Below are 25,513 nucleotides of genomic sequence, written 5' to 3' on the forward strand. Positions count from 1 at the left end.
AAATAAATGGCCCACAATATTGCCATGTTTATGTAGATGATTCGTCACCACGGTCCTTCGATTTTATCAGGGGGTCAGGGTCACAATTCGGCAGAAATTTTGGTGTTGAAATAGTTCCTCGGCCAGCAGAATAGTCATCTGGTAGGCGGAAAATTTGCTGCCAGAGTAGTCATCAGGCCATCAGAAAAGTTATCCCGTTGCCGAAAAAATTGGTCGTCGGAAAAGTTATCGGGTTCACAGAAATTGAGACCAAGTTATTTTTTTGAGTTATGAAGAACCAAGTTGCTGTGTTCTTTTTCATCATTTCTGACTTGATTATAACCCCCACTAATAATTTGGTGCTGTCCCACTCGGTTCCTTAATTTTTGCAAATATTCCCTTTTTATAATTTAAGTCCTTTAGGCTTTTTAATAAACTTTAAAATACATATGGGAACCGAGTTATGAAATAGGAATAATTCAAATTTGAGGAACTGGGGTTATGAAGAGTTTTGTGAAACAAGTAAAGCAAAAAGTTAAAGGGAACAGAGTTATAGAATAGTTTAAAAGGATATTTATATCAATAGCTAATCTAAAAGTTACTTGAAATAACCGTGTTAACAACAGGAAACAACTCGAATAATTAATAAAGAAGGCAAAAGAAAAACTGAGTAACGAAATTGATGATGACAATGACATCATGATTAAACCAAAATTTACGAAATTATGTTATCATAACTCATATATTTTCATTAATCCTGATATAGGAGTTTAGACTGCCATGGAACTGGATCAACATTTTTAAATTCAGAATTCATTGCTAGTAATGCCGCAGGCGTGGTTTGAAACCTTGCTGGTGGTTGTTGTAGGTCTGGTGTAAAATGGATTTATTTCTGAATGTAAACATTACTGCAGCTAGAATATTTTCTTTAGGGGATGGGAATTTGATGTTCAGTTTACCGTCGACCGCCCGCCTTGAGCCGCCGCTCAAAAAAGTTCATTATCTCTTAAAACTCATTATTTTCTTCTTTTTCTGTGCCAAGCTATCCAAAACACTCAAATAGAATCAAAAATAACATCTTCGCTAACAAAATGTGCGCCTCAAGTAAAAATCATGGTTCCAATCACGTCCGCGAATGGGGCAGGCATTTTTTTAAGCAGTGGGCGGCTACAAGGGCGTTTTAGAAATTCGCGTTTTAGACGTGTCTCGAATGCGTTTAAATTTTCGCGCATGTCATTTTGATTCTGAAAGTGACAGCAGCTTGATTTCACAGTGGAATTCAACTTCGTTGGAGATGGGAAGCACCAGGTAGGAATAATGAATACCGAGTGAATCGTCATAACTTATCGACATTATTACGACTTTTATTTACGCTTCAAGTCACGTGATAAAAATAATTTGCGCGCTTAGTCGACCTGGTTTCCCCGTCCTTATTGTTTATTGCAAGCACGCGCTCTAGGCGCTAAGAGGCCGCGTTAAACTTCTAGGCGCCGCACCTAGCACACCCGGTCCCTTTTCAAATTCATAAGGAAACCGGGTTCTTTTAATCATTTTCAGTTCACGGTAAAAAGGTCAACTAAAAAATTCCTCGCTTGCAAAATTGGGTTGTTGATTTAAGGAAACGGGTTCTTTTAATCATTTTCAGTTCACGGTAAAAAGGTCAACTAAAAAATTCCTCGCTTGCAAAATGTTGTTGTGATTTGGGCATCTTCGTTGAAAGCATACTAATTAGTTTTTTAGTGATTACTACACCGTTAAAGTTTTCTTTTCAAATATGAGTAATAACACTTCACATTTCTCATATTATATTAACAATCTGTGATGTGATAGGGGGAGCACAATTTAGTGATTGATTGATAACTTTGGTATGTATTTGTTTATGTTTGATTTTTTATTTCGAAGACCAGCCTACAGTTATGTCGAAATTAGAAGACGCATGTTGATGTTGACGATCCTACGGTAATGAATAATAAAATTTTGCTGCATCAAAATTTTTTTGCAACGTGACGGTAAACAGAACATCAAATTCCCCTCGCCTTATTTTGACAAAAAAAAAGGTTCAAGGTTTGTTTATTTTTTATTTTACTGCATTTCTCTGTCTAATTCTGCTGTAGTAGGCAAATGAAAACTCCTGATTTTTTGTTATTGTCAGTGCTTGCTTGGCAGCCATTTTGAATTTTTCTTTTGGATGTATGTAGAGGAGGGTGCCCAGTGCACGAACGGAAAATTTATTTTTCACTTTTTTCACTTACTTTTAGTTTTTACATAAATCCTTTTTTTATTTTAATTTTTGGTGAGATTGCAAGGGATAGTTTGAGGATTCTGCTGCACAAAGGAAGTTCTATAGAAGTTTGTTTTTGATTGTTTTTTTCAAGTTCAAATACGCTCGTTCGTGCACTGGGACCGTTCGTGCACTGGCGACTCGACTCTACTGGGCAAAATGTGTGACCTCTACAGAATCGACAATTTTTTCTGAGGGGAACAGCAGTGTGGTCAAAGCAGATGATAACTACCAAAAGAAATTCTCCAGAGGTTTGATTTTGTATGACTTTTCTGGGTTCAAAGATGTTCGGTCGCCAACTAGACCGGTCGCCAACTAGACCGGTTGCAAACTATCTATATCTATCTATATATTTAAGTAGTAACAAAACATACATGTTTCGTTCTCCCTACGCTACATATAAAAACATTTAACAAAAAAATATAAATGAAAATGAGTTAAAATAAAATGTTTGGTTCTTTATTCAAAAATTAGGGTGCGCACTCATCGGGATTTTTTGCGTGGAAAGAGTCGAAAATCAAAATTAGAACATTCCATCCATCATAACTTATCCTTAACAACTCAAACTTGCTCATTCTTTTTTTTGAATACTCAGAATTTATCAGAGAAAACAAAGAAAAAAACCCCATCCCATTACCTACCTTCAATAAAAAGATATACCATTTATTAGACATCAAGGTGAAAAAATGGTGACTCGGAATTCGTGGCACCACCGTCTACCTTGACCACCATTTTTCAAATGGCTATCGCTATTGAGCTGGATTAGTTATAGACTCGCGGTTTTTTTATAAAACGCGGGAAAGATAGTACTTTAGTTTGTCACGTGGTAGCCTTTTCGATAATCTACGGGCCGTCTTTAAATCGAGGAAAAAGAAGAAATTTCGATTTTCTGGCACTTTCCTGAAATTTTTATCAGGACTACCATATATCGTTGGAAAGCTAAGGGTTTCAGCTTTTCATTGGTAAAATTTGTTTTTAGCTATCATTTCCAGCTCATTAGCGATAGGCTAAAGTTTAATAGTCATCGGGCCAATTTTCAGACTGCGCCAGCAAAACTCCTCACGCCCTGCCACACGGAAGACTAGATTTCATCCGCCATTTTTGGCGCGATTTTGGTGCTTCCGAAAATTATTTCTTGCTGGCGTGGTGTAAGGAGGCGATTCTTTGAAAAGGTGGTTTTTTTGTGGTTTGAAAATGGAATAACTTTGGAACTACTTAACCAATTTTAACAAATGACCCCTCATTTTTCTCACAAAGGTAAGGACTTTCAAATAAAATTAGTTTGGTTTTCAAAATTTGAGGGGAAAATTTTGGCCTGACCACCCTACAAAAATAATTTATAATATAAAATTCCTAAAGAAAAAGCTCATATCAAACCAAGCTCATATCAAACTGGGCAAGGGACTCTGCATGCTCTATCTCTAATCCAGACGTCCGCGCTCGATAGGATCGATCATCGGAACCGCTCGATGACAGCTCGATATGTGATCGATGGATTACTTAACGATCCGGATAGGAGTCGATGAAGATCAGCCATTAAAGTCTTGAGTATCTCCTTTCGTTGATCCATTTTCGAGCTAGTTTCATTGAGTTAGACCGATTCGTCATGATCTTTAATCGATCGCATCGATCGTTACGATTTGTTACGAGCTGTTAAATCGGCCATGATCGATAGGGTCGATAAGATCTATAAAACATGATGATAGATAAATAATCGACTAACTAATATAAGCTTAAAAAAATCTTGAGTATCGATCCTCTATCGATCTCCTATCCGGATCGTTAAGTAATCCATCGATCACATATCGATCCGTCATCGAGCCGTTCCGATGATCGATCCTATCGAGCGCGGACGTCTGGTCTAATAAATGAATACCACCACACACACCGGAATACGGCTAGTTTTTGAAACACATCAAGGTTTAGAATAGTAGATTGAGGAAAATCAAACGAAAGTAAATAAAAAAGGAACTCGAATAAATGAGAAAATTAAAAGAAAAGCCGAGAAAGAAGATACTTAGATAGATCTTTACACCACGTTCTAAACTGTTTCAGCAGTTCAGCAGCTGCGATGGTTTTTGGATTTCTCTTTCCGTCCGCAACTCGGCTACCATTTTCAAATCTGTTTACTTTTTAAAGTACCCGTGATGGAGGACAAGTAAACATATTGGCGAGTTGTTTTATGGAAGAAACAAAGAAAACTCCGTCTCCCAAAATCATAATATAGATTTTCTTTAAAAAACGAGTTGAAATTTCGCGAGTTGCTAGTATATTTTCGACGTATTCAAAGCTTAACTCGCGACGCCGAGACTGGGATCGACCTGGTATTGGATGATCGAGTTCAAAGCAAAAAGATGGCTTCGAGTTCGGCTGAAGTTCCTTACAATCACCCAACTGAAAACGTTTTGTTTGGGCAGAATGTCATCGAGAAAATAACAGATACTTGCCTCGGTCAGGTAGGCTTTGTTGTTGCTTTCACATAAAAACCAATCTGTATAGCAGAGTCTATCCTATCTCAGGTATCGAGACCAGAGATCACTTTGGAGCATGAAGTTTGGAGGGAACACATAAAATAGTTTGCTTCAACATTCAATCCCCCTAAAGTTATTGGTCCTCGCTGGAGTTCCTTTTCTGTATCTTCGTTTGCTTGGAAATATTTTTTGATCCAATTTCAGTCAACTTTCTTGCTAATTTTAAAGACCATGTTAATACAATTGTCTGTGTCAACACTCGGCAAAATCGATACTAGAAAAGTCTACAGAAGACTTTTTCAGGAGCTCTTCCAGAAAAAAATTGATATAGGGGGTGGATGACAGGAATTTTCAGATAAAAAAGGCCCCGGAAATCCGGTCAATTTTTCAAAGTGCTTCAGAAATTCTGCTCAATTTTTTTGATTGATGAACCCTTGGAAATTCCACATAATTTGTCAAAGTTTTGAAAAAGGTATCGGAAATTCCAGATTTTTCCACCAAAAAATTGATTTTGAATTGGAAATCCAGGAGTTTCAATAGACCTTTTTCAAATAGGACGTCCTGTTGAATAATTATGTAGTCCAGTCATAAAAACAATGGTAGAGCCATGCATAATTACTGTATCATGCATATTGTAATAAAACTATGCATGGTTTTATCATTGTTTTTCTGCTGGACTACATAATTATTCAACAGGGTGGCCTCTTTGAAAAAAGGTCTATTGCTTTTGTATTGGAAATCCAGGAATTTCAAAAAAACATTTTGCCTCAGAATTCCGCTGTCGTCCACCCCGCCCCCTATAATGGACTTAAACTGGAAGAGCCCAATTTATTAAACTAAAAGTTTCCCGTAATTTAAAGTTCTCAGAAATGGCCCGGGAAAATATGCGCTCCACCGGTGTGTATAAAATTGTTTGGGAGGTAAAAAACGCGTTTTTACCTACGAGGGGTTAGGGAAAGTGCGTGGGATTTGAGCCTCTAACTTCTGACAGCGATCTTCTTTTGGGACCATTCAAAAAGTACGTACGCTCTGAGGGGGAGGGAGGGGGAGGGTATTACCCAAAAGCGTACGAAAGCATACGAGGGGAGGGGGAGGTCAGGTAGAAAGGTACGTACGCTTTGACATTTTTCAATACACAAAATTTCAGTCAAAGTTTGGTTAGATCTTCTGATTATATCATCAACAAAGACAAACAGAAGTTGAACTTATTTTGATTTTTCTCAAAATCCCCTAATTTACCTTTGTATAGACTCTTTAATACAATCTAAAATTCTTTTGAGGGGGGGGGGTCATTTCAAAAGCGTACGTACGCAAAAGGGGGGGGGTAATGCCAAAGCGTAAGAGAGCATACAAGGGGGATGGGGTGGTCAATTTTCACCGATTTTGAGCGTGCGTACTTTTTGAATGGTCCCTTTGGCAAAATATTTTCAGGGTGGTATAATATCATGAATAGATTGAACATACTAACATTTGAGGGGATTTTGTTTGACAGTACTTAAGAAAAGCTCAAAAAACCAACTTTCCCTAAGGGAACGCAGGCAAAAACGGGTTTGTTTACCTCCAGAGACCAAACGGTGGAGAGCATCAAAATAATGCGTGCGCATTAGTTTTACGAATTACGAGAAAGGTGTATTGAATAGAACCAATTGAACTGTATTTTTAATTGAACCTTGCCAAACTTAATCAAACGGAGTGAGTTATATCTGATCGCCCAAAGTTACCTTCATTTTTTTTCTTCTTATCCATGGATCGCTGATAGTCACCCCGGAATCTGTGTTTCCGGGGGTTTTGTTGTTTGGAATTGATTAACTAACAATTAGGTAGGGTCAGGGTTGCTAGTAACGGCTTGTCACTGTGCCGGGTGCATACTCGGCGCCTTGGGCCCCGCAGGGTTGCTAGTAACGGCTCGAATTTCAGTCAGGTTTAAAAAAGGGGTACTTTTACCCATATTATGATAACATTACCCCCGTCTTTTGCCAGTTTGGTATAATATGTTATGAATTGCGTGATTTTGCTGTGTGACGATGGCTCAACGGATAAGGCGTTGGTTTCCGATTCCGAAGGTCTTTCTTTGATGGTGGTTCGAGCCCCGCTCGGCGCGATGATGTGGTTGGTCAAAATAAGATACAGGTATGAAAAACTTATTCAGAACAGGGGGGGTCTTGCAGTTACTCATTGACACTATGTGGAGTAACTGCAATTTTGGACATTTTCTACAGACACCACCACCCTTGCAGTTATTCCATAGTGTACTAACTGATTTTACCCTCAAAATTGGTGTATACCACCCCCAAAAATGCCAAATTTGGCAATTTTTTCACTGAATTCCTCATTTTTGATACCATTTTACTGGGTACGTCTTGTTAACAACCGTTCAAGAGTTAAAAATCTCAATCATATCTCAAGTTTGTTAAAATATCTTTCATGCCTTGATTGAAGAAAAAATTTTGTGATTTTTTTTTGACTTTTGAAAAAAATGTTTTGAATTTTTTTGCTTCCGGAATTTTTAAAAACCTAAAATTTTAAGTGAAAAATTGAAAAATTTGCTCACTTAGTACACCATATCCTACCAAAATCGACAATTTTGGGCTTAGGCACCACCCATGTTGCAGTTAGTCCACTGGTGGAGTAACTGTTTTCCCAAATTTTGGTTTATATACCACCACGGTAGTAATTGTCATAGTGTTTATATAATAACTGCATGGCCCCCCCCTGTTCAGAATTGAGAAACTAAAAGTCTCAGAAACTCAGACAGTCAGAAAAGAGAAAGACAGGATCAGAGATAAGAAAAAAAAATAAAAAACTGAAGGTAACTTTGGGCGATCCGATGTAACTTCTTCCTAATCAAACGTTGTTTGATTAATGTTTGATTAAGGCTGCAATCAAAAATATGTTGCGTTCAGGTCGTCTGACCGACTGTTTATTTACAAGAAAACCCGATTCGGAAAGTCGGTAAAATCGTCGGGTTTTTTTGGGCGCTGTTTGCAGGTTCGGATCTTTCCCATAATGGCAGGCACAGGCAAACAGAGCATGTCTTTGAATCATTATGTTTTGTTTACTTAACCCACATTGAGTCCCGTTCAAGTTTTTTCATGTACCCTTATTGAAATTTTCATGTCAAAATTCAGCAACGCGGTAGGGCCAATACCCTGGGGGCCAAAATAAGGGCCTCTTTAAGGTTAACACATGCCCGCGCACATTTAGTTCAGCAAATTAAAGATGGCAGCATAACATTCTGTTGATTGCCAACTTGTTTCATCGGGATTTACTAGATCTTAAAAATGCGACAAAATTTACTACCGACTGACCAACCGAATGTTTTAGGACCTGAATAGAACATATTTTTGATTGCCGCCTAAGTTTTAAAAACTCCCAAATCTCTAAAAATAGTAAATTTGTATGGATGTCTTTTGGCAAACGCGACAATCTTTTGAATAGCTCATTACTCCACATAAATTACTTCCCTCAGCCAATAAAAGCATGATAATTATCTTGTCTCTAGGTAACTGCTGTGGAGTAATTAGTTATTCAAAAGACCGTCACGTTCACCAAAAGAACTATTACCGTAAGTTGGTTAACTGTCGACATCCCTCCTCTAATTCTGACACCCTTTTTATCAGCTGAAATTGATAGAAAGGTTGAAACTGTTTTTCTTGGCTTAGTGGTCACAGAGGAATAATCCTTTTTCAATCAGTGATTCAAGCCTTCATATTAATCTTGTCTCCAAAGAAGGGTGTCTGAATTAGACAAGGGATGTCGATAGACCAACTTACGGTATACGAGTTGCGAGTTACTAGTTGATATCAGATATTATGCGAGTTGCAAATTACTTTTTACGAGTTATGAATTACAAGTTGTACTTTTAAGAAAATGAATGGCGTCAAGATGTGTGCTTGTGATTAAATTGTTAGTTAACTTAACTTCTCTTTGAGTTGCAAATTTAAAGTGTGGGTTGCAAATAGTATAATAACTAATTACTCCACAGCAGTTACCTAGAGATAAAAAAAAAATTAAAAAAAATAAAATAAAAAACATAAAAAAATTCACACCATGAAGAATATTGGCAGTGCACATAACAATTAATTTTCAATATTCTAGGATAACTAAGTTTTAGATATTTAAAAGAATTGCTCACCTATTTTTTCATTTGATTTTTATTTAGTATAGTTTGTTTTATCTATAAAGCATAATTGCCATTATGTTTTAGTTCGTGAAACTTTGCGTTAGAATTAGAGAAACTTGTTTTCATTTTCAGAGTCCAATGTGTTCAGCGCCATTTAGTATCAAGCAAATGAAATTATCATATTTGTAATGGTTGTCAGGGTGGGGGAAGGTTGTGGGTCCCACTTTTTCAGAAAATAAGGATTTCCCAGGTTGGTATCAATACTAATTTAGGGGTTGGGTTCCCTTTTTTGAAAAAATTGGGATTTTCCATGTTGGTATCAATACCAATTTAGATTAGATTACAGATTACAGAATTGGTATTCGGTTACTATTTGATTGCTTTGGACCATTAAATCACAATTATTTGATTGTATTTGAGTCTGTTGGAGTGCATTCAAATTGATTCAACATTTGATTCGTTTGTCTGGTCATTTGTGTCTTTTTCTCTTAGGCCCTATTTGATATTCACAATATTATGGTGAAAATATCTTGTAACGAGTCAAAGACTTTTATGTAATTGTAGCTAGATAAAAATTAAAGCACTAACTAAGATATCAATCCAATATCAGAGTTCGCTAATTACAGTATGTAATGTTTTTGGAGTCAACTGGTAATGTTTTTACCACTAAGTTTTTGAGTCTGAATGGTGTATTGTAATTAACAAAAGGTATTAAAATATAACTTAGTTCCTTAGGTGAAATTTTCTTTTCCATAATAAAATGATTTAGTCGGATATCATATATATCATGTGTATTCTGTTTTAATTTAGGATGGTAAACGATACTATCAAGTGAAATGGCGAGAATCTTGGGAGCCAGAAGAGCGGTTGATGACTGCTTGTGAAGGTGCTCTTCAAACATTCTGGAAAGAATACTATGCTAATGTTGAAAAGGAAATAAGGAAACAAGTGGTAAGAAAATAGCTATACAAGAAATTTACCTACTAAAGCATTAATTATGGTAGCACGCATACACAACATAATAAGCTACTACAAACACTGTTTAACTAAATGCATGATCCCTTTAAATATCTTGTAGTACCTTAAGGACATAAAATATTACAAAAGTCATTTCAGAATAAGTACACCTAAACCTTAAATACAAAAAACTATTGAAACATTATAATGAGAGCTACAAGCACAAAAATAGAGCGACAAACAAATGGGAGAAAGAATAAGAAGCCTTAAAATAATGTATTAGAGCGACAAACAAATGGGAGAAAGAATAAGAAGCCTTAAAATAATGTATTAACTTACAAACACAACAAATAAATTCTCTGCCATAACAGCAGTAACACAATGTGTAAAGGTTATATACTGTTGGAAAGATATTTCTGAGGGGAATTGGCTCAAAAGTTGTGGATTGTTATAAAATTGAAAAAAATTACAGAAAATCTGAACACAGATTTGAAATCAGCAAGATTCAAAGTATTCTGAAAAGTTTCAAGTCATAAATTTTTTCATCTTTATTTTTTTCTTCTCCAATTTTTGATTTTAATATAAAAATCTTCTATTTAGTATGAGAAATTTTTACAAATTAAAGTGTCCAGATTCTTTAAAGACAGACTTTGGTACTGTGTCCTATTTGCTGTAGACAAAACTAAATATTAAGTTTGAATATTATTCCAATCTTCTGCCATGTATGAAATAAAATGGTTATTAAAAAATTCTCAATTCAATATTTTCAATTTAGATCACAGCATCAATTGGCAACACTCCTAAGGTTTTAGATCAGCAACCAACAGAGGAAGCAAATGAGCCACCACAACCTACAGTCACTGCTCTTGAAATCCCCAAAGATGTCCCTCCTCCCCCAGCAGCAGAACCATCAATACCACAAGATGACATTGTCAATACAAGCACAGTTCAAACCATCCCTACACCTTCAACTCTACCTCCCTCCTCTTCAGTAACTAATCAACCTCCTCCTGGATCAAATGTTATTGAAAGCTTTCCAGAACAATCATCAACAGTAGCTTATTATGCTGTCCAAGATAACATGGAAATAACGGCTGAAAATGCTCAAGCTGCAGCAGCTGCAGCAAGTGCAACTGCAGAATTGAATGTCTCGGCTGTTGAAACTGCTACTCCCGAACAGCTTACAAATGAGCTAAAGGATATCATTGGTCCTGAAACTAGTGACCAAGAAGCACAAGAGCAAGCAAACATCCTTACACAAATTATAAATGCTACACCTTCAATGACAAACTCAAAATGGGTGGCTGATAATACTGCTAACAGACGGACTCTAACTACAATCACTGCTGATACCCTCAATACAAAATCAGTTGCTGGACCTGATTCCAATTCAAAGTTTCATTGCGATATTTGTTTGAAAACTTTTGTCTCCAAAAGAAATGTACAACGGCATATGTTATCACACACTGGAGAAAAACCCTGGATGTGTGAATATTGTTTTAAACGATTTCGTCAAAAACCTCATTTGGAACAGCATGTCAATATTCATAAAGGTAAGCTTTATTTGTCTTGCTTTTGAATTAAAAATACCATAGTCATTATAAAAAACCCCGGTCTGGCAATCTATTGTTTTAGCTTTTTGTTCGATTTGCTTTTGTTACAATACAAACGAAAGATGGGATTGGTCTATTTTCTAATCACATGATCAAAAAGTTTGTAAAATAAATCGATTTTGATACGTAAGCTCTATCTTTTAACAGTAAAAAGAGACAAAAGCCTTCCAGACCAGTGTTTTTATAATGACTATGATTATATTCTATCCTTGAATTACCTAACCAAATGTTTTCTGACACATTTTAAAATATATAATAGATCCAAGTTTAAATGGTTTTGCATTTGTTATTAATATTTAATTTATTGTTGAAATAATTTCAGGAATAAAGAATGCAATTTGTACAATTTGTGGGAAAGCTTTCAATCACAGATCAAATCTCGTCACACACATGGCCACCCACTCAAACGCAAGACCACATGCATGTGATTTATGCGGTGAAACATTCAAACTGAAACACACCCTTGCAAAACATATGATGGTCCATTCAAAGCTTGATGTAAATAAAAGACATCAGTGCAAGGTATCTAAAGTAATATTCACAGAACAGATCCATTATTCCATAACATGTAAACTTTTTACTTGGTCAAATAAGAGCCTTGTGTTGTATTCAAGTGAAGAAAAATAAATACTATTTGAGTTGTACCCCATGATGTTTTTTCAATTTTTCATATTTTGTAGCAAAATTTTTCATTTTTTTCAGGAATGTAAACGCAGCTTCCGCGATAAAAGTTATCTAACAGAACACGAATCAATCCACTTAAAAGAGAAGCCCTACCAGTGTGATATCTGCAATAAATCTTTCTCCTTCAAACGACGCTTTCAAATGCATTTGGAAGTTCATCGTGCCAGTGATGGCGGAGATGAATATGTTTGTCATCTGTGTCCAAAGAAGTTCAAAGGGAAAGGTTATTTACAGAAACATTTAGAAAGACATGAATCAAAGAGAAGGAGACGCAAGAGAAGACGTGAAGGCGAAGAAACATCTTCTTTGGAACAGGGTGTAGGAGATGAGAAGGACTTGTTGATCAGTACAAGTGGTATTGATGATGATGGAGACCACGACCATGATGATCACGATTCAGGAGATGGTAACAATCTAGTTTATTTCTTCAGAAATGTGCTTAATTCGAAAAGTCTCATTTTATTACATTCATTCTGCACAAAACTTCAACTACGTATGGGTTGGTCCCTAAACAGCTTCAATAGTCTTCATTCAATATCAATTCCAAAATATAAAGCTTATTTTATAAGATCTTTGATAAGTAGTGTACAGGGTTCTTCCGTCTTTGATGTTTTACCCTTTCATGGAGCACATTTGAAGAAATTTGAAGAGTCTTGCCTTATTTGTTGTTTTAAGAGTTTATTTCCATCTGAGATAAAAAAGAATTACCTTTGACCACTGCTTATAAGAGCTTGAACATGAATGGCACCAACATATTTTTCTGTTTAGATGATGTTGAAATGAGTATATCTGAAGTTGACATTAAAGCAGATGGTGTTTTAGAGGAGGGTGAAACAACAGGTTCGCATGCGTTAACAAAAACAACAGAAGTGGATTTACAGCCAGTAAACACAGAAGGTGAACCTCAAATCATACAAATTGAGGGTGGTGATGGTGATGACCCGAACATGGTTGTAGCAAGTATGCTACCAATGAGTACGCTGAATATGGAAGACCCGGCAACATATGTTGCATTAGCACAATTAACACAAGCAGCTATTGAAAGCGCACCAATGGATGAATCTGGAAATGTCATTTTAATGAGTTATGAGGATATCCAAAAAAGTATGGCTGAGATTCATGCTCAAAATCAACAGGGACAACAATCCCAACAAGGCGTTGAACTTAATATTCATGATATTCAAATCGCACAACAAGAACAACAGCAGCATGAAGACACAGTAGCACTTAGTGTAGTACAAGCAGCAGATGGTACGGAAGAATATGTCCCTGTACGTGTTAATGAATCGGGTGAAGTCATCGCTGCTGACTCTGATATGACCAGCATCGAAGCTGAAGTCTCTAATCTTAACGTTCCAACATCATAATGTTTTATATCTTTTTGAAATGAACAATTTATTTATGTGAATATAATCTTTGTTTTTAAATCCATTTTGATGCTAGATTTTTCCAATAGTTATTATAATAAATATGCCTTAGTAATGAAATTGAAATATCCTTTTTTTGTGTCGGTCAATAATCATATGTAGTCTTGGCAATAATATGAAACAACTCTTAAATCAATCAGACTTCATTTTGTTCAAATTTCTTGAGTTTATGAGTCTAGCTAAGGGCTTGAAATAAAGACGAGTGATGAAGTTTTGTAGAATACGATAAGCTAATCAATTCTTTATTGTTTTATTATTTTATAGAAAGAAAATACTAAAAATAATGAAACTTAAAATATATTGATTAAATCAGATAATTTTGATTTGGCTGAGAAAATGGATAAACCAAAACTTGCACCTGGTCCAAAACCCAGAGTGAAAAGAACAGGTATGTCCCTTTGTTTTTCTTACCTTTATTTTTATTTTTATGGAAAACTCTCTATTGAGTGTTGTAAAAAATTCTTCCTGAACAGTAAGTTCATATTCATTGTGAAGTTTTGGCTGTTTTCCTTTACAAGAGCTCTAGGAGTGAAATTTTACTTTACAGAATACCTTGTCATTTAGAATGCCTTGTCATTATGCAATAACTACTTTGACCACACAACACTATATAATGAGAAAGTGTGACAACGACAATTTTACATCCCTGTCATCTTCAAATTCAATGATGTACAATTTACAATATTTCATTCTAACTCGTAGCTCTTCCGCCACCTGGAGATTTCATAGCACTCGGCAGCAAAAATCCAAGTAAGCTTAAATTAATGGCAGATTGATAATCAAACACACCTTTCAGGACAATATCTTAAATCGTAAACTTTGTATCAACCATATTTCTTTTTACATCATTACAATTTTTAGAGATGGTACCGTTGCTTTAAATAAGATTTTACTGACTTTTCCGGGATAGCCAGCTGAAGACTTTTTAGATATACCGAGAATAGCTTGTTTTAAGTTAAATAACTGGTCAACTTTTCAAAGCTTATTTTCAACTACCCGAAATGTCTGCCTTTTTGTGGTGGAATCTAAGTTTGGGAAGTGGAATCTAAACCGAAACGGGGTACTTTACAAGGCCAATACTTGAAAGAATAGAATTCTCTAGAACATTCTTTTTGGCTAGTATGTATGGAGTTGATGAATCTTTGGGATATTATGCCTTTAAAACAGTTATGTAGTTATCTAGTCCTTTTGGTGAACACGATATTATTTTGACTGCAAAAATCAGTAGCGAAAGTATTATATAATGACTCTAAAACCATTACATAAACTTGGCGACCAATGAAAATAAAAATGAATGCTAAGGAATTAATACGCTATAAGGTTATCCTGACGCTAAATTTTCTTGTAGTCCCTACTTAAAGTTTTCGACACTAATTTTTGTATTCTGATTGATATCGTGATTAGCAAAAGGTCAAGCTTAAATCTCTTTTGTTTGTAGGTGGAAAACCACGCCCAAATGAATCGGACCTTACCAAACCATTACCACCAGGTATTCGAAAACCAAACCTAGGCTCCGTATCACATGTCACAACAGGCTCCAAACGTAAAGATTTAAGTCCTGTCAACCCTGGTAAGTCAAACTCTAGTTGAAATCAACCTATTCGAACTTCTAAAGCTATTCTTTTTTCTGATATGGAAAGGAGATGAAATTTCTCATAATGAGTGTTCGCACGGCGAAAGTCCTTTCAAATTTCACGTCCTTTAAGGGCTGCATACGTCTAGAATGACTACTAGCTCTTTAGATTTGTAATTTAGACTAATTGTCTTTTGTCTGTTTATGGATCAATCATAATAATTGTAGCTCATGGTCATCCGTTTAATAGGGCACTAGAAAACTGAAAACCAAAGTTAGTCGAAAACTCAAGATTTTCACATTGCTGCTGCATAGATGAAACATTTTTCTTTGACTTCCAGTGGCAGCTAAACAATCGCGCACCTTCTCCCCATCTTTCAATCGAAAAGAGAAAAGTTTAGATGTCCACCAAATACTTCCAACAGTCAAACTGATCGACGGTAAGAAAGTATCAATTTCTATTATAATTCGATTTTGAAAAAGGAAGGAATGGGAATGGACCTAATACTCTTTGGATTAAATTGGATTATCTTTTTGGACCTACCCCGGTGGAGGTCCTATAAATTAACCTGTGTTTGTTCGTCCGTCCGTCCGTTCGTTCGTCTGTTACCAACTTTTCTCAGGATTGAATCATAGGAATCTTTTGATTTTTGGTACAAAGGTGCAAAATGGTGGTGGCCAAAATGTGACGGAGCCCGATTTTCGAAAAAAAATTTTTTTGGGCCAATTTGGGCCAAAAAACGGCTAAAAAACGGGTTTTTTAGACTAGTGAAAAATTGGATCATTAATTTTTTCTGATTTTTTGTACGAAAGTAGGGTACCATCATAGGTAAAAGATGGTTTAAGCAGATTTTTGCAAAAAATTTTGTTGGCTCAAAAAACGCATGTTTATCTATAAGAATCACTATTAATAAGCATACATCAATGTTCTTAGTCAAATTACTCAATTTTTTTATGAGATAGATGTTTTTTTTGCTCATGAGGGCTTACTTTTAGAGAGTATGTGTGTTTAGACATGAAATTTTGGTTGCTTGGCGTGTTTTTATAGAAAAACTGGCCAAATTCGATATTTTTTTATAAGCACATTATCAATTACTTAGGTATTAGCTTTTCTCGAGATTGGCTCTTTCATTCTTTATGATTTTTTGCACAAAGATGCATAACTTTAAACCCTCAAATGTGACGGAGCCCGATTTTTGAAAAAAAATGTTTATGGGCAAATTTTGGCCAAAAAACGGCTAAAAAAGGGTTTTTTGGACTTTGTGAAATATTGGATCATTGTTTTTTTTGATTTTTTTACATGGAAGTAGGTAAAAGATGGCTCAAGCAGATTTTTGTGAAAAAAGAATTTTTCAGCTCAAAAAACGCATCTTTATTTATAAGAATCACTATCAATAAGCATACATCAATGTTATTAGCCAAATTACTCAATTTTTTTATGAGATAGATGTTTTTTTTTTGCTCACGAAGTCTTGAATATGAAAGATTACTTCAAGAGCATGAAATTTTGGTTTCTAAACGTTTTTTTATAAGAAACAAACGACTAATTTTGAGAGATCGTCACTATTTGTGTTCTGAATAATTGTTTAACGGTCATGCTCACGTAGATATCAATTATATTTGTTAAATGCATAACCAGGTAGGTCCATAAAAGTATCACTTGTTTTTTGTTATTTTCCCGAATTTTCACCGTGTATGCGAAAATTTGTCCTTGCGACAAATCTAAAATCCGAATTCGGACCAACACCTCTAGGAAAATGAAGGTAATTACTGCAAAAAGAAGGTTTATTCGCGAACTTAAATCCACGTAAAATAGGAAAAAAGTCCACGGGAGAATTAATCTACTTGAGGTATGTTATACTTGATGTACCATGTCTTTCATCTTTAACAGCACCGGCAATTGAGCTTGAAGAAACGGTCTTGGCTGCCGTCAAAAAAGAGGATCAAGACCAAATTGATGGGTTGATTTGCAATGCCATCAAATTATTGAAAAATAACCGACTGAAGCCTGAGCCTATGCTTTACTTGACTTTTATGAACTTGGCAAAGTCAAACCCTGCTATCTTCTCATCTAAGAAAATTGTCGAGGTAAGAAGTTTTATAGTGCCAGATCCTCACTCAAACACTGTGAACCATGTTCCCCAAAAACTTACTTGATAATCAGGCTTTTTAACCTATCAAATGTATCATTGCTGTGTAGCTTGTCAAATATTTTTACATTTCAAATATGCATGTGCACCTTAGATAAAAAATGTCGATAAAATGTCGATAAAATGACGGGCGCCATGTGTTACAACGCTTTTAGGTCCAGTTTGGGTGAAGACCTACGACGGTTTCGAACACATAAGTTTATGAGTGCTTTTGAAAATTTCAGATACCCTTACATTGAAACGATAAAGTTATTCCATCGCAGAGAATCGGGAAAATATCCCTGGAGTTTTGGTGGGAATTTGCACGCCGTGCGCCGAAAACAAATCTTCCTTGTAAATCAATTACCAGTCCCTTTAAAGTCCAACTGCGCCTCTAAGGGTCGATAGGTGTATTGACGTCTTTCTCGCTTCTTCATTTCAGCATCTGTTACAGTTCTTGAAACGTGAAAACACCTTAGGAACGGTCAAGCCCAAACCAAACACACTGCTCAGTATAATGACCTGTAATATTCTGCTACATTCGTTCCAAAAAGAAGATATCTGGCCACAATCGTTCATGAAGGTATGAAAAAATCGAAGTCATTTTACGATTGCCTTTTTCAGAATTAATTTTTCACTGTGTTTGTTTGCGAGAATAGTGCAGAGATTTGCCTTGAAAATCTTGAAATTCAATTTAGAAAATTAGGTACGTTTTGAAGCTTTTAATGCTGTTTGGGTAAAACCATCGACATAACTGTCTATTTCTTATCTTTTTGTTTGAGGTTATTGGGCTTTTCCAGAAAAAATTTTCACCCCCACTGTTGAGGATATTGATTTTTCGAAGTATCGAACCCCCCTATCGAATCCACTCTTAAGAATATGCTCAACCCCCTGGATATCCTCTCTTATAAAGATGCTTCCCCCTGGATATCGTATTTTTACTTGAAAAGACACTTTACCTAGACCTGGATATCCGCTCCCTTGTAGATATTATCCCCCTGGATATCCACTTTTAAACTAAAATCGTTAACCCCCTGGATATCCGATATCCTCAACAGGGGGGACGAACTATTTCTGGAAAAGCCCATTAAAGGTTGCAAAAGCTACAGTACTGGCTCTTGATAAGCAAGTGAAGTTACTTTCACCCTTTCTTGCCCTTTCTTAAGCGACTGTAGTTTGAAGGTAGAGCATCCAGCTACGGTGCGCAAGGTCGTGGGTTCTATCTTTGGCCGGGTCATACCAAAGACTTGTTAAAAATGGTACTTGATGCCTCTCTGATTGATGCTCTGCAATTAAGGGAAGGATCGAGGGTAAATGGAAGGATCAATGGTAGAGGGAGAAAGAGTGGCGCCCTCCCCTTCCTTCGATCTACCCTAGGTAGGAGCCTTCGGGTCGCTTCCGACTGCGGTCATACTTACTTTTTACCCTTTCCCATCACCAGGTATACGTAGATGATGCTCTTGCAGATCGCTCCTGGGTAGATAACGAGAACAATAAAGATTTTGTGCAAAATATCACCACCGTTTTTGGTACGACAATCCCTAAGAAACCCAACGTCTCCAAGGGTAACCAAGATGGTAGCGCCACTGTTGTTCCCATGGAAACAGGCACTGGCGGTGAGAAGAAATGTGTTGAAGAAAAGATAATGGAAGATTTGGGGATTTCAATTGAATGTGATGAACCTGCTCTAATTCGAAACAGGTTTGAAATTTTAGCTTTTCAAATGTGAATTTCAATTCTTAAGGCTTCAATTTAATATACTTCTCTTCAAAAATTAAAAAACAAGCATTACTCGGTGCTTCACGCACAAGGCGATCATCAGATGTGGATAAAAATTATTTTTTACGAACAAATTCTATTTGTAGAAATTGAAATACCTAGTCCCAAGGGATATCTATACAAAGCGCTAACACATAAAACATAATAGAAGAGTAATTTACAGTGTGCATGGTTAAAAAAATTTTCTTAAGGCTTTAAAGCTTCAAAAAACTGATGTTAAAACGCTAATTAGTCATTTAATTGTTTTAGATTTTGAAATCGTTTTTAAGCTCAACTTTCTTTTACAGAAATCATTTGCCTGAATGATGTATATGATACTATACCAAATATAGCTGTTTTTAAATCAAAATTTTCATCTTTTGCTTGATGAATTTTCTCGGACTTGCTTTTATCCTTTATTGGTTTAAAACGCTCATAATGTGAATTTGAGATTTTGGATTCAAACCTTCAGCCATAATTTTCTAATGTTTGTATCGCATACACATTATCGTATTGAAAAGATTAATTTTCTCTAACTGTTTGTAATAGGGGGGTTAGTGCTTGATAGAAATGTTCGTTGGAGCGCTCGATAATTCTTTTGACAGCGAGATGAAATGGAGAAACTTTCAATTTAATGAGTTTTTGACAATGTTTGATATGAGAATTAATAAAAGAGGGTTTTTTTAATTGAAATTTTTGGGCCTTTTTGAATTTTATCCGTAGTTGTTAAATTGTTTGTTCTATTACTTTTTGTGGATTTCGAAAACAATTAATATTTTTATTTAATTTCTAGGGGGAAATTAATTAACGACAAAATTTATATTTGGGAGTTCTGAAAATTAAACTTTGTAAAATGTTAAAAGAGATATTATTCTGGAGAAAGTTGAAGCCAGAAATTTTTGGATTCCAGTTTATTTGCAATGAAAACAAACGGCTTTTAATTTTTGAAGAAGTCATACTAATAAAATGATGTTTAGGAAATGTTTAATTAGTACCTCCAAGGATTCAATGAAAACTTTATAAACTCTAATTGGATTTTGTAAACGGGACTCTAAATATTGGTCTCTTTGGTTCGTTTAACGACGAGGGAAGTGAAGAGCATAACTAAAAGCTCGCATCAGTTAACAGAGAATTTTGCTTTTTCTTATTCTATTACTAAGATAAAGTAGTTCTATTTCAATTTTAGGAAATAGAATATCTCTACTGAGCTCAATTTTTTAATCGACTTGAAAGTAGTTTGATTTTGATTTTAGGAAATAAAATATCTCTACTGGGCTCGATTTTTTTAAATAGACTTGAAATGTTTCGAGTTTGAAACTTTGTGAATCCATCATCATCGACTTTGAAGAAATAATTCTTTGGAATGCGCGCATTTTTTTGTTTCAATGGATGTTATGAGAGCAATATCTATTCTTCTACTGGTTCACATCCAAGCCATCGTCACCAGTTTACTTTCTGGAAATCAACAAATGCTTTTCATTGGACTTTATGACCAATGTCTTGGAGAAGATAGTAGCCATCAACAACAACAAATGAATGTCTGTAGAAATGCTTTCAAGTATGCTTACGATAACAAATCAGACTGGCATCTGCATACGTCATCCAATGATATATTCAAGCTTGCCAAAGAGGTTTTTAGTGCTGAAGACATTGAACTGCGACAAATCACTTTCTGCGGTTTTGAAGAGGCAGTTAAAGTAGCAATCGATTTAAAATTGAACCAAAGTTATTTAATTTCAAGCGAACAACAAAACCCCCCGAAATGGAATAACAATGGGATCGACAATTGGAGGACAACTTTCAGAGTTTTATTGATTCTGGTTCACGCGCCAGAAGAAGTATCTAAAGTTTTGCAAGAGTTATTTTTCGAGGAGCCTTTTGTAGTATGGTTTATCACTACCGATATAATTGGTCCTCTTCAAGGACGAAATCTGTTTTCTCAGAATAACACTTTCACGCGAGATGCACAGAATTTATTTTCAACACTCAAATTGGATTCAGATGTTGGACGAGTCACTTCGTTTGCACTGATCTATCTGGAAAGTCACTCCATTTTTGATGAAATGAAATTTGAATTCTTTAAAAAGATATTGGATGAAAACCGAGATAAATGGAGATTTTGTGATCGAGTTGTGAAAGTGAATATGTCAGATGTAGAAAGAATGCGTGCCGTGTCGAAAGATGTCATGTCTGACGAAAATCTTCCGCTAATAGTTGTTTTCGGCCGGCCCCAAGATACCTGGGTACTGATGTATGAACTGGAAAATTTAAACCTGAAATATCGATTGGGAAGGAAAAATATCATGACGGTAGACTTAAAAGAACCATCTTCTCAACCGCCAAAAGAAGGTAGGATAGGCCTAGGTCAATTTTATACGTTCTCGACAATGAATTATCATAATGGACTTTTTCAAGAATTTGGGAGAAAAAATAATTTGACCAGCTTGGAGAAGAAAAAATCGGCTTATGACTGTTTAAGTGCCTTTGAAATCCACTTCTTGCATATGGCTTTTATTTTGAAATTACGGCGAGGGTTTTCGTGGTATTTTAAAGATTATACTTTTAACCAGTTTACAAATGGTCTCATAGCGCGTTCAAATAAACTTAGGGATAATTTACGAAAGTTATACGTTGTCACAACATCTTATGATACTCGTCAAATACACTACAAATTCACATTGAGTCAACTATTAAAAACAATCAAGTTATTATATTATAAGAAAGACCGAAATTTTACTTCCTTTGCTTGTCCTGTGCCATCTTGCTTTAAGGGCAATTATCATTATTTTGGTAAACTTCCGCAAGGCATACTTGGAATATGGAATAATGATTCTTATGGATGGAGTTGTCGGCAATGTCCGGTCAATTACTTTCAACCAAGTCATTCCAAAAACCTTACTGTTTGTTACAGATGTCCTAGATATACACTTTCAACTGCTACAAGAGATGTGTGTTACGACCCGTACAATAACAAAGAGTTAAACTTCCATTACGAATCCGGCTTGAAAGTGGCTTTCGTGATGAACCTTCTCGGAAACACTGCATGTATATTCATTCTTGTTGTCTTCTTGAAATTTCGGCATACTGTTGTCGTTCGAGGCTCAAATTTACCAATTGTGTTAACACACATAACTTGCATGTTTTTATACTTCACTGTGTCAGCAATTCTTCTCACATCTATCAAGACTTCCCTGGAAAACTGTTTGATTGAGTTGATAACGACTTCAATATTGGTGTATTTCCCTTGCACACTAATCTTTGTTAAAAGTCAAAATCTCCTGTTGGTGTTTCAAGCCAAGTCACGCTTAAGTGATTCGACAAAACGGAAATCCTTCTTAACCCAAATCTCCATCGTGGTTCTCTTAATGGTGATGCAGCTAACTGCTTTGTTGGTTAGCCTTGATTACATTGCGGTCGAAGTCGAACTTGAAACCGATCACTTTGACTACACGAAAACACAGCGTTGTAATACGAACCCTCACTTCACATTGCAAATTGTTCTAATCATTCTACAGAATATTTTATCGACTGTCCAAGCTTACCGTGGTCGAAACCTCCCCGGACCTTTCAATGAAGCAATACCGATCGTTTATTCATCATTCACAAGCATTGTAACATACCTGACGTATTTTCCATTCCAATTTCTTCAACAAGACAAAGATATAAAAATTGTTGCTCGTGTTTTGATTATAACAATCGCAAATTTATTGTTCGTGTTGATATTCTACGGAAATAAACTTTACATAATTTTGTTGAAGCCACATAAAAACACACCGAAATATTTGAGAGAACAAACTTTCGATATTTCGAATAAAAAGGCCAGCACTCAACTTCAACACCGTGCCAAGAAATTGAACTCGTCTTGCTGAAGCAAAAAGGGTAGAACATGCCAGCAATATTGTGTTGTTTTTTTCTATAGACCAGATCTATCGATTAGAATTTATTTAAGTTTTTCATTCTTTTGTATTTTAATAAAATTTCCATCTTTTCTTATTATACCCCAATAAATACCACCATTCCGTAACTTCAAATCTTTTGGACGGGTTAGAAATACAGGACAGCAGTAGTTGTGGTGCTCCGATTTCCAGACGTACAGATTTCTCACCGAAAAAAATCGTGCTGCCAGTGGTGCTTATTATCGTTTAAAACAACGTTTTTGTTTAGGCTTGAACTTGCATAAACCGTTTGGGGAAAATAAAAAACCTCCAGAATCCTCGCTTGACAGACAAATTTTACCCTCTACGATTTCCATCTTAAATGATATTAAGTGACAGATGACAGCTTTTGCATTTAGAAACTGCAATCATAGTCATGATAAGACACGAGTAATAAGTTAATTTTGTTTCATGATAGTCATGAGGCATAAAGGGAGAATCATCGATCTGGAAATAATAATTGAACCTCTCACAATTACAAAGAGAAATCGAAATATAATAAGGTGGTATTGCTGAAACTGCTGTTTTCGTCCGAATTTTAAATTCTGATAAGTGGTGAAATAGCCAGAGATGTATATACATTTTCTCCATTAAAGGTTTTCCAACCTTGTTGCTGTTTGAACAGAAATAGAAGTCTTATTAGCACTTTTCACGCTCTCTTTAGGGGTGTTAATTACGGGTGATAGCGTAAATGGTCGAAAGTTTGCTAATTTTAACTAATTCCTTTTTCTTTAAATCCAAATTTTCACGAAATCTATTTTGAGGGTTTAAGCGTTACTTTTGTAGCGGCGATTGATATAAGCCAGCGCAATGAGGACCGATACAGATACCAGATTTGACTTTCTCCTTTTCCTTCACTCGACAGGTACATGACACAGAAAGACGAGTCAGCCATTCAGAATCACATCTTGGACGTTGTGAAAGAACAACTCAACAAACGTCAAATGATTGACAGTGTGTCGCGAAATACTTTACGTTTCTTGACCAGTGTGTGTGGATACGTTGAAGTACGCTTGCACGCATCTCAACGGATGGAAACATGGCTACAAAACCCCAAGGTATGACTTACAGTTGTCTCTCTCTAATTCGATCTTCAAGGGACAAAGCTCTTTTTCGAATTATAGAAATATTCGGACTTCGAAGAGTATTTTATACGGCTTTCCAGTCGAGGGGACCAATGTTTTTGTTCGAATTACAGAAAGATTCGAATTAGAGGTTCAAATTAGAGAGGGTTGACTGTATTTCCACATATATGTCGTGTAATGTATTCGTCTAATCTTCAAAAGACGCACATAATTTTACAAATTAGAGAAGTTATGAAGAGACTTTCAAAAGCTGAGTGGGCCATTTCTTAAATATCAGTCATTCAGAAATTGAGAAAACGAGTAGATGGTACTTATTTGAAATAAATGCACTTTCTATATCTCTCTTCCTGTTTCAGCTGACACGCCCTGCCCAGGAACTTTTGATGTCTGTGGTATTGAACTGTAACACGCACTCTGAATATGACGTGGAGGTGATAAGCAATCTTGTCAAAATGAGGTTGAAATCTAAACCTAATCACTACATTAATTGTATGAAGTAAGTGCTGTTTTGGCAAACCATTTCTTTATTTTTGCATAATCTGTATCCGAACTTTAATGAACCAGTAGTTTTTTGTTAGGCTTGGCTCTTTTTCTATTTTTGACATTGGGAGCGACGATTTGTTTCTATCCTGTTTTTATGTTCTCACGGTAAAAAGCAAGGTATGATAAGCTTTATACTCTGACCTTCAAAATGCTAAAAAAGCAACAATTTCTGGCTCAACCATTGTTCTTATTTTTGATAATTTTGAGCCTCCTTGTTCTTATAAAATTGTTCTCGTAAGAAAATGAGTGGTATTCACGATACACCAAAGTCGAATTTCAACTTGATTTTTGCCAGAGGCAGAATCCATTCTCGAGATCAATTTTCCCCTTGTTTCTAAGAATACTTACGATGTTTGAAAAGGCTACGATTTTTTTCTAGACCTGAAACTCATCATTTTTCACAGAGAGATTCCTGTTTCTCTTTTTTTATAAGAAAAATGGTGCTCAAAATTGTCAAAAAATGAAAACAATTCATGAACAATACTGAGCCTGGTATCGGCGAATATAAAGCAATTTTAGTTTAAAAAAAGCATTAAAAAACTAAGGTTTTAATTAAGAACAAACAAGCGAGTCTCATGAAAGTTTTACTAGTTCTCATAAAGAAAATAGTCTAGGTGGTAATAGAATAACAAAGAAATATTGCGTGCCCAAATAAAGTGGGGTATCAATGATCCCGCTCTCTCGTGAACGAGGGACCGGGCAGAGCTTCAGTTTTATCCGTAGGGAGACGACGTGAAAGCCATCTTTACATTAACGAATGCTCACGAATATTGAGTCCCCATCTTCATGTAACAATTCACAAGAAAATACACCTGAACAGTTTTAGCGCAATCTCCACTTGTGGTTTGCCTGTTGAATTGACTTCTTTGAATACCAAGCGATTGTTCGTTTTGAATAGTTTTGATTCTCGATTCAGAAATTTCGAGTTATATTTGCATTATTTATTTAAACCGAT

At 35.7% G+C, this 25,513-nt stretch overlaps 3 protein-coding genes across 3 annotated transcripts in view; 2 read left to right on the forward strand and 1 right to left on the reverse strand.

Moving 5' to 3' along the window:
- Positions 1–25,513, reverse strand: part of LOC136808636 (tyrosyl-DNA phosphodiesterase 1-like) — a 222,721-nt gene that overhangs the window by 27,232 nt on the left and 169,976 nt on the right. The window lies entirely within an intron of this gene.
- LOC136808621 (uncharacterized) lies at positions 4,546–13,539 on the forward strand. The gene is made up of 6 exons (XM_067065161.1): positions 4,546–4,716; positions 9,665–9,805; positions 10,587–11,364; positions 11,747–11,946; positions 12,127–12,514; positions 12,877–13,539. The coding sequence occupies exons 1-6, from the start codon at positions 4,615–4,617 to the stop codon at positions 13,473–13,475; spliced, it is 2,208 nt and encodes a 735-aa protein (XP_066921262.1). The 5' UTR covers positions 4,546–4,614; the 3' UTR covers positions 13,476–13,539.
- LOC136808622 (integrator complex subunit 1-like) overlaps positions 13,795–25,513 on the forward strand; it is a 42,736-nt gene continuing 31,017 nt past the window's right edge. The window contains exons 1-9 of the mRNA XM_067065162.1: positions 13,795–13,923; positions 14,238–14,285; positions 14,974–15,105; positions 15,450–15,548; positions 17,000–17,196; positions 17,680–17,820; positions 18,679–18,938; positions 23,796–23,988; positions 24,372–24,511. Coding sequence (XP_066921263.1) covers positions 13,872–13,923; positions 14,238–14,285; positions 14,974–15,105; positions 15,450–15,548; positions 17,000–17,196; positions 17,680–17,820; positions 18,679–18,938; positions 23,796–23,988; positions 24,372–24,511 — 1,262 coding nt within the window. The 5' untranslated portion in view covers positions 13,795–13,871. The remainder of the gene's footprint in view (positions 13,924–14,237; positions 14,286–14,973; positions 15,106–15,449; positions 15,549–16,999; positions 17,197–17,679; positions 17,821–18,678; positions 18,939–23,795; positions 23,989–24,371; positions 24,512–25,513) is intronic.

The sequence above is a fragment of the Clytia hemisphaerica genome, unplaced genomic scaffold, assembly GCF_902728285.1.
Source record: "Clytia hemisphaerica strain Z4C2 unplaced genomic scaffold, Clytia hemisphaerica genome assembly, whole genome shotgun sequence".
Classification (NCBI taxonomy): domain Eukaryota; kingdom Metazoa; phylum Cnidaria; class Hydrozoa; order Leptothecata; family Clytiidae; genus Clytia; species Clytia hemisphaerica.

Bases quoted from the DNA above. Each gene is read 5' to 3' on its own strand.
- LOC136808621 (XM_067065161.1), top strand. From the start codon at position 4,615: ATGGCTTCGAGTTCGGCTGAAGTTCCTTACAATCACCCAACTGAAAAC. The intron at 9,806-10,586 runs GTAAGAAAATAG...TTTTCAATTTAG, and splicing joins AGGAAATAAGGAAACAAGTG to ATCACAGCATCAATTGGCAA. The intron at 11,365-11,746 runs GTAAGCTTTATT...AAATAATTTCAG, and splicing joins GCATGTCAATATTCATAAAG to GAATAAAGAATGCAATTTGT.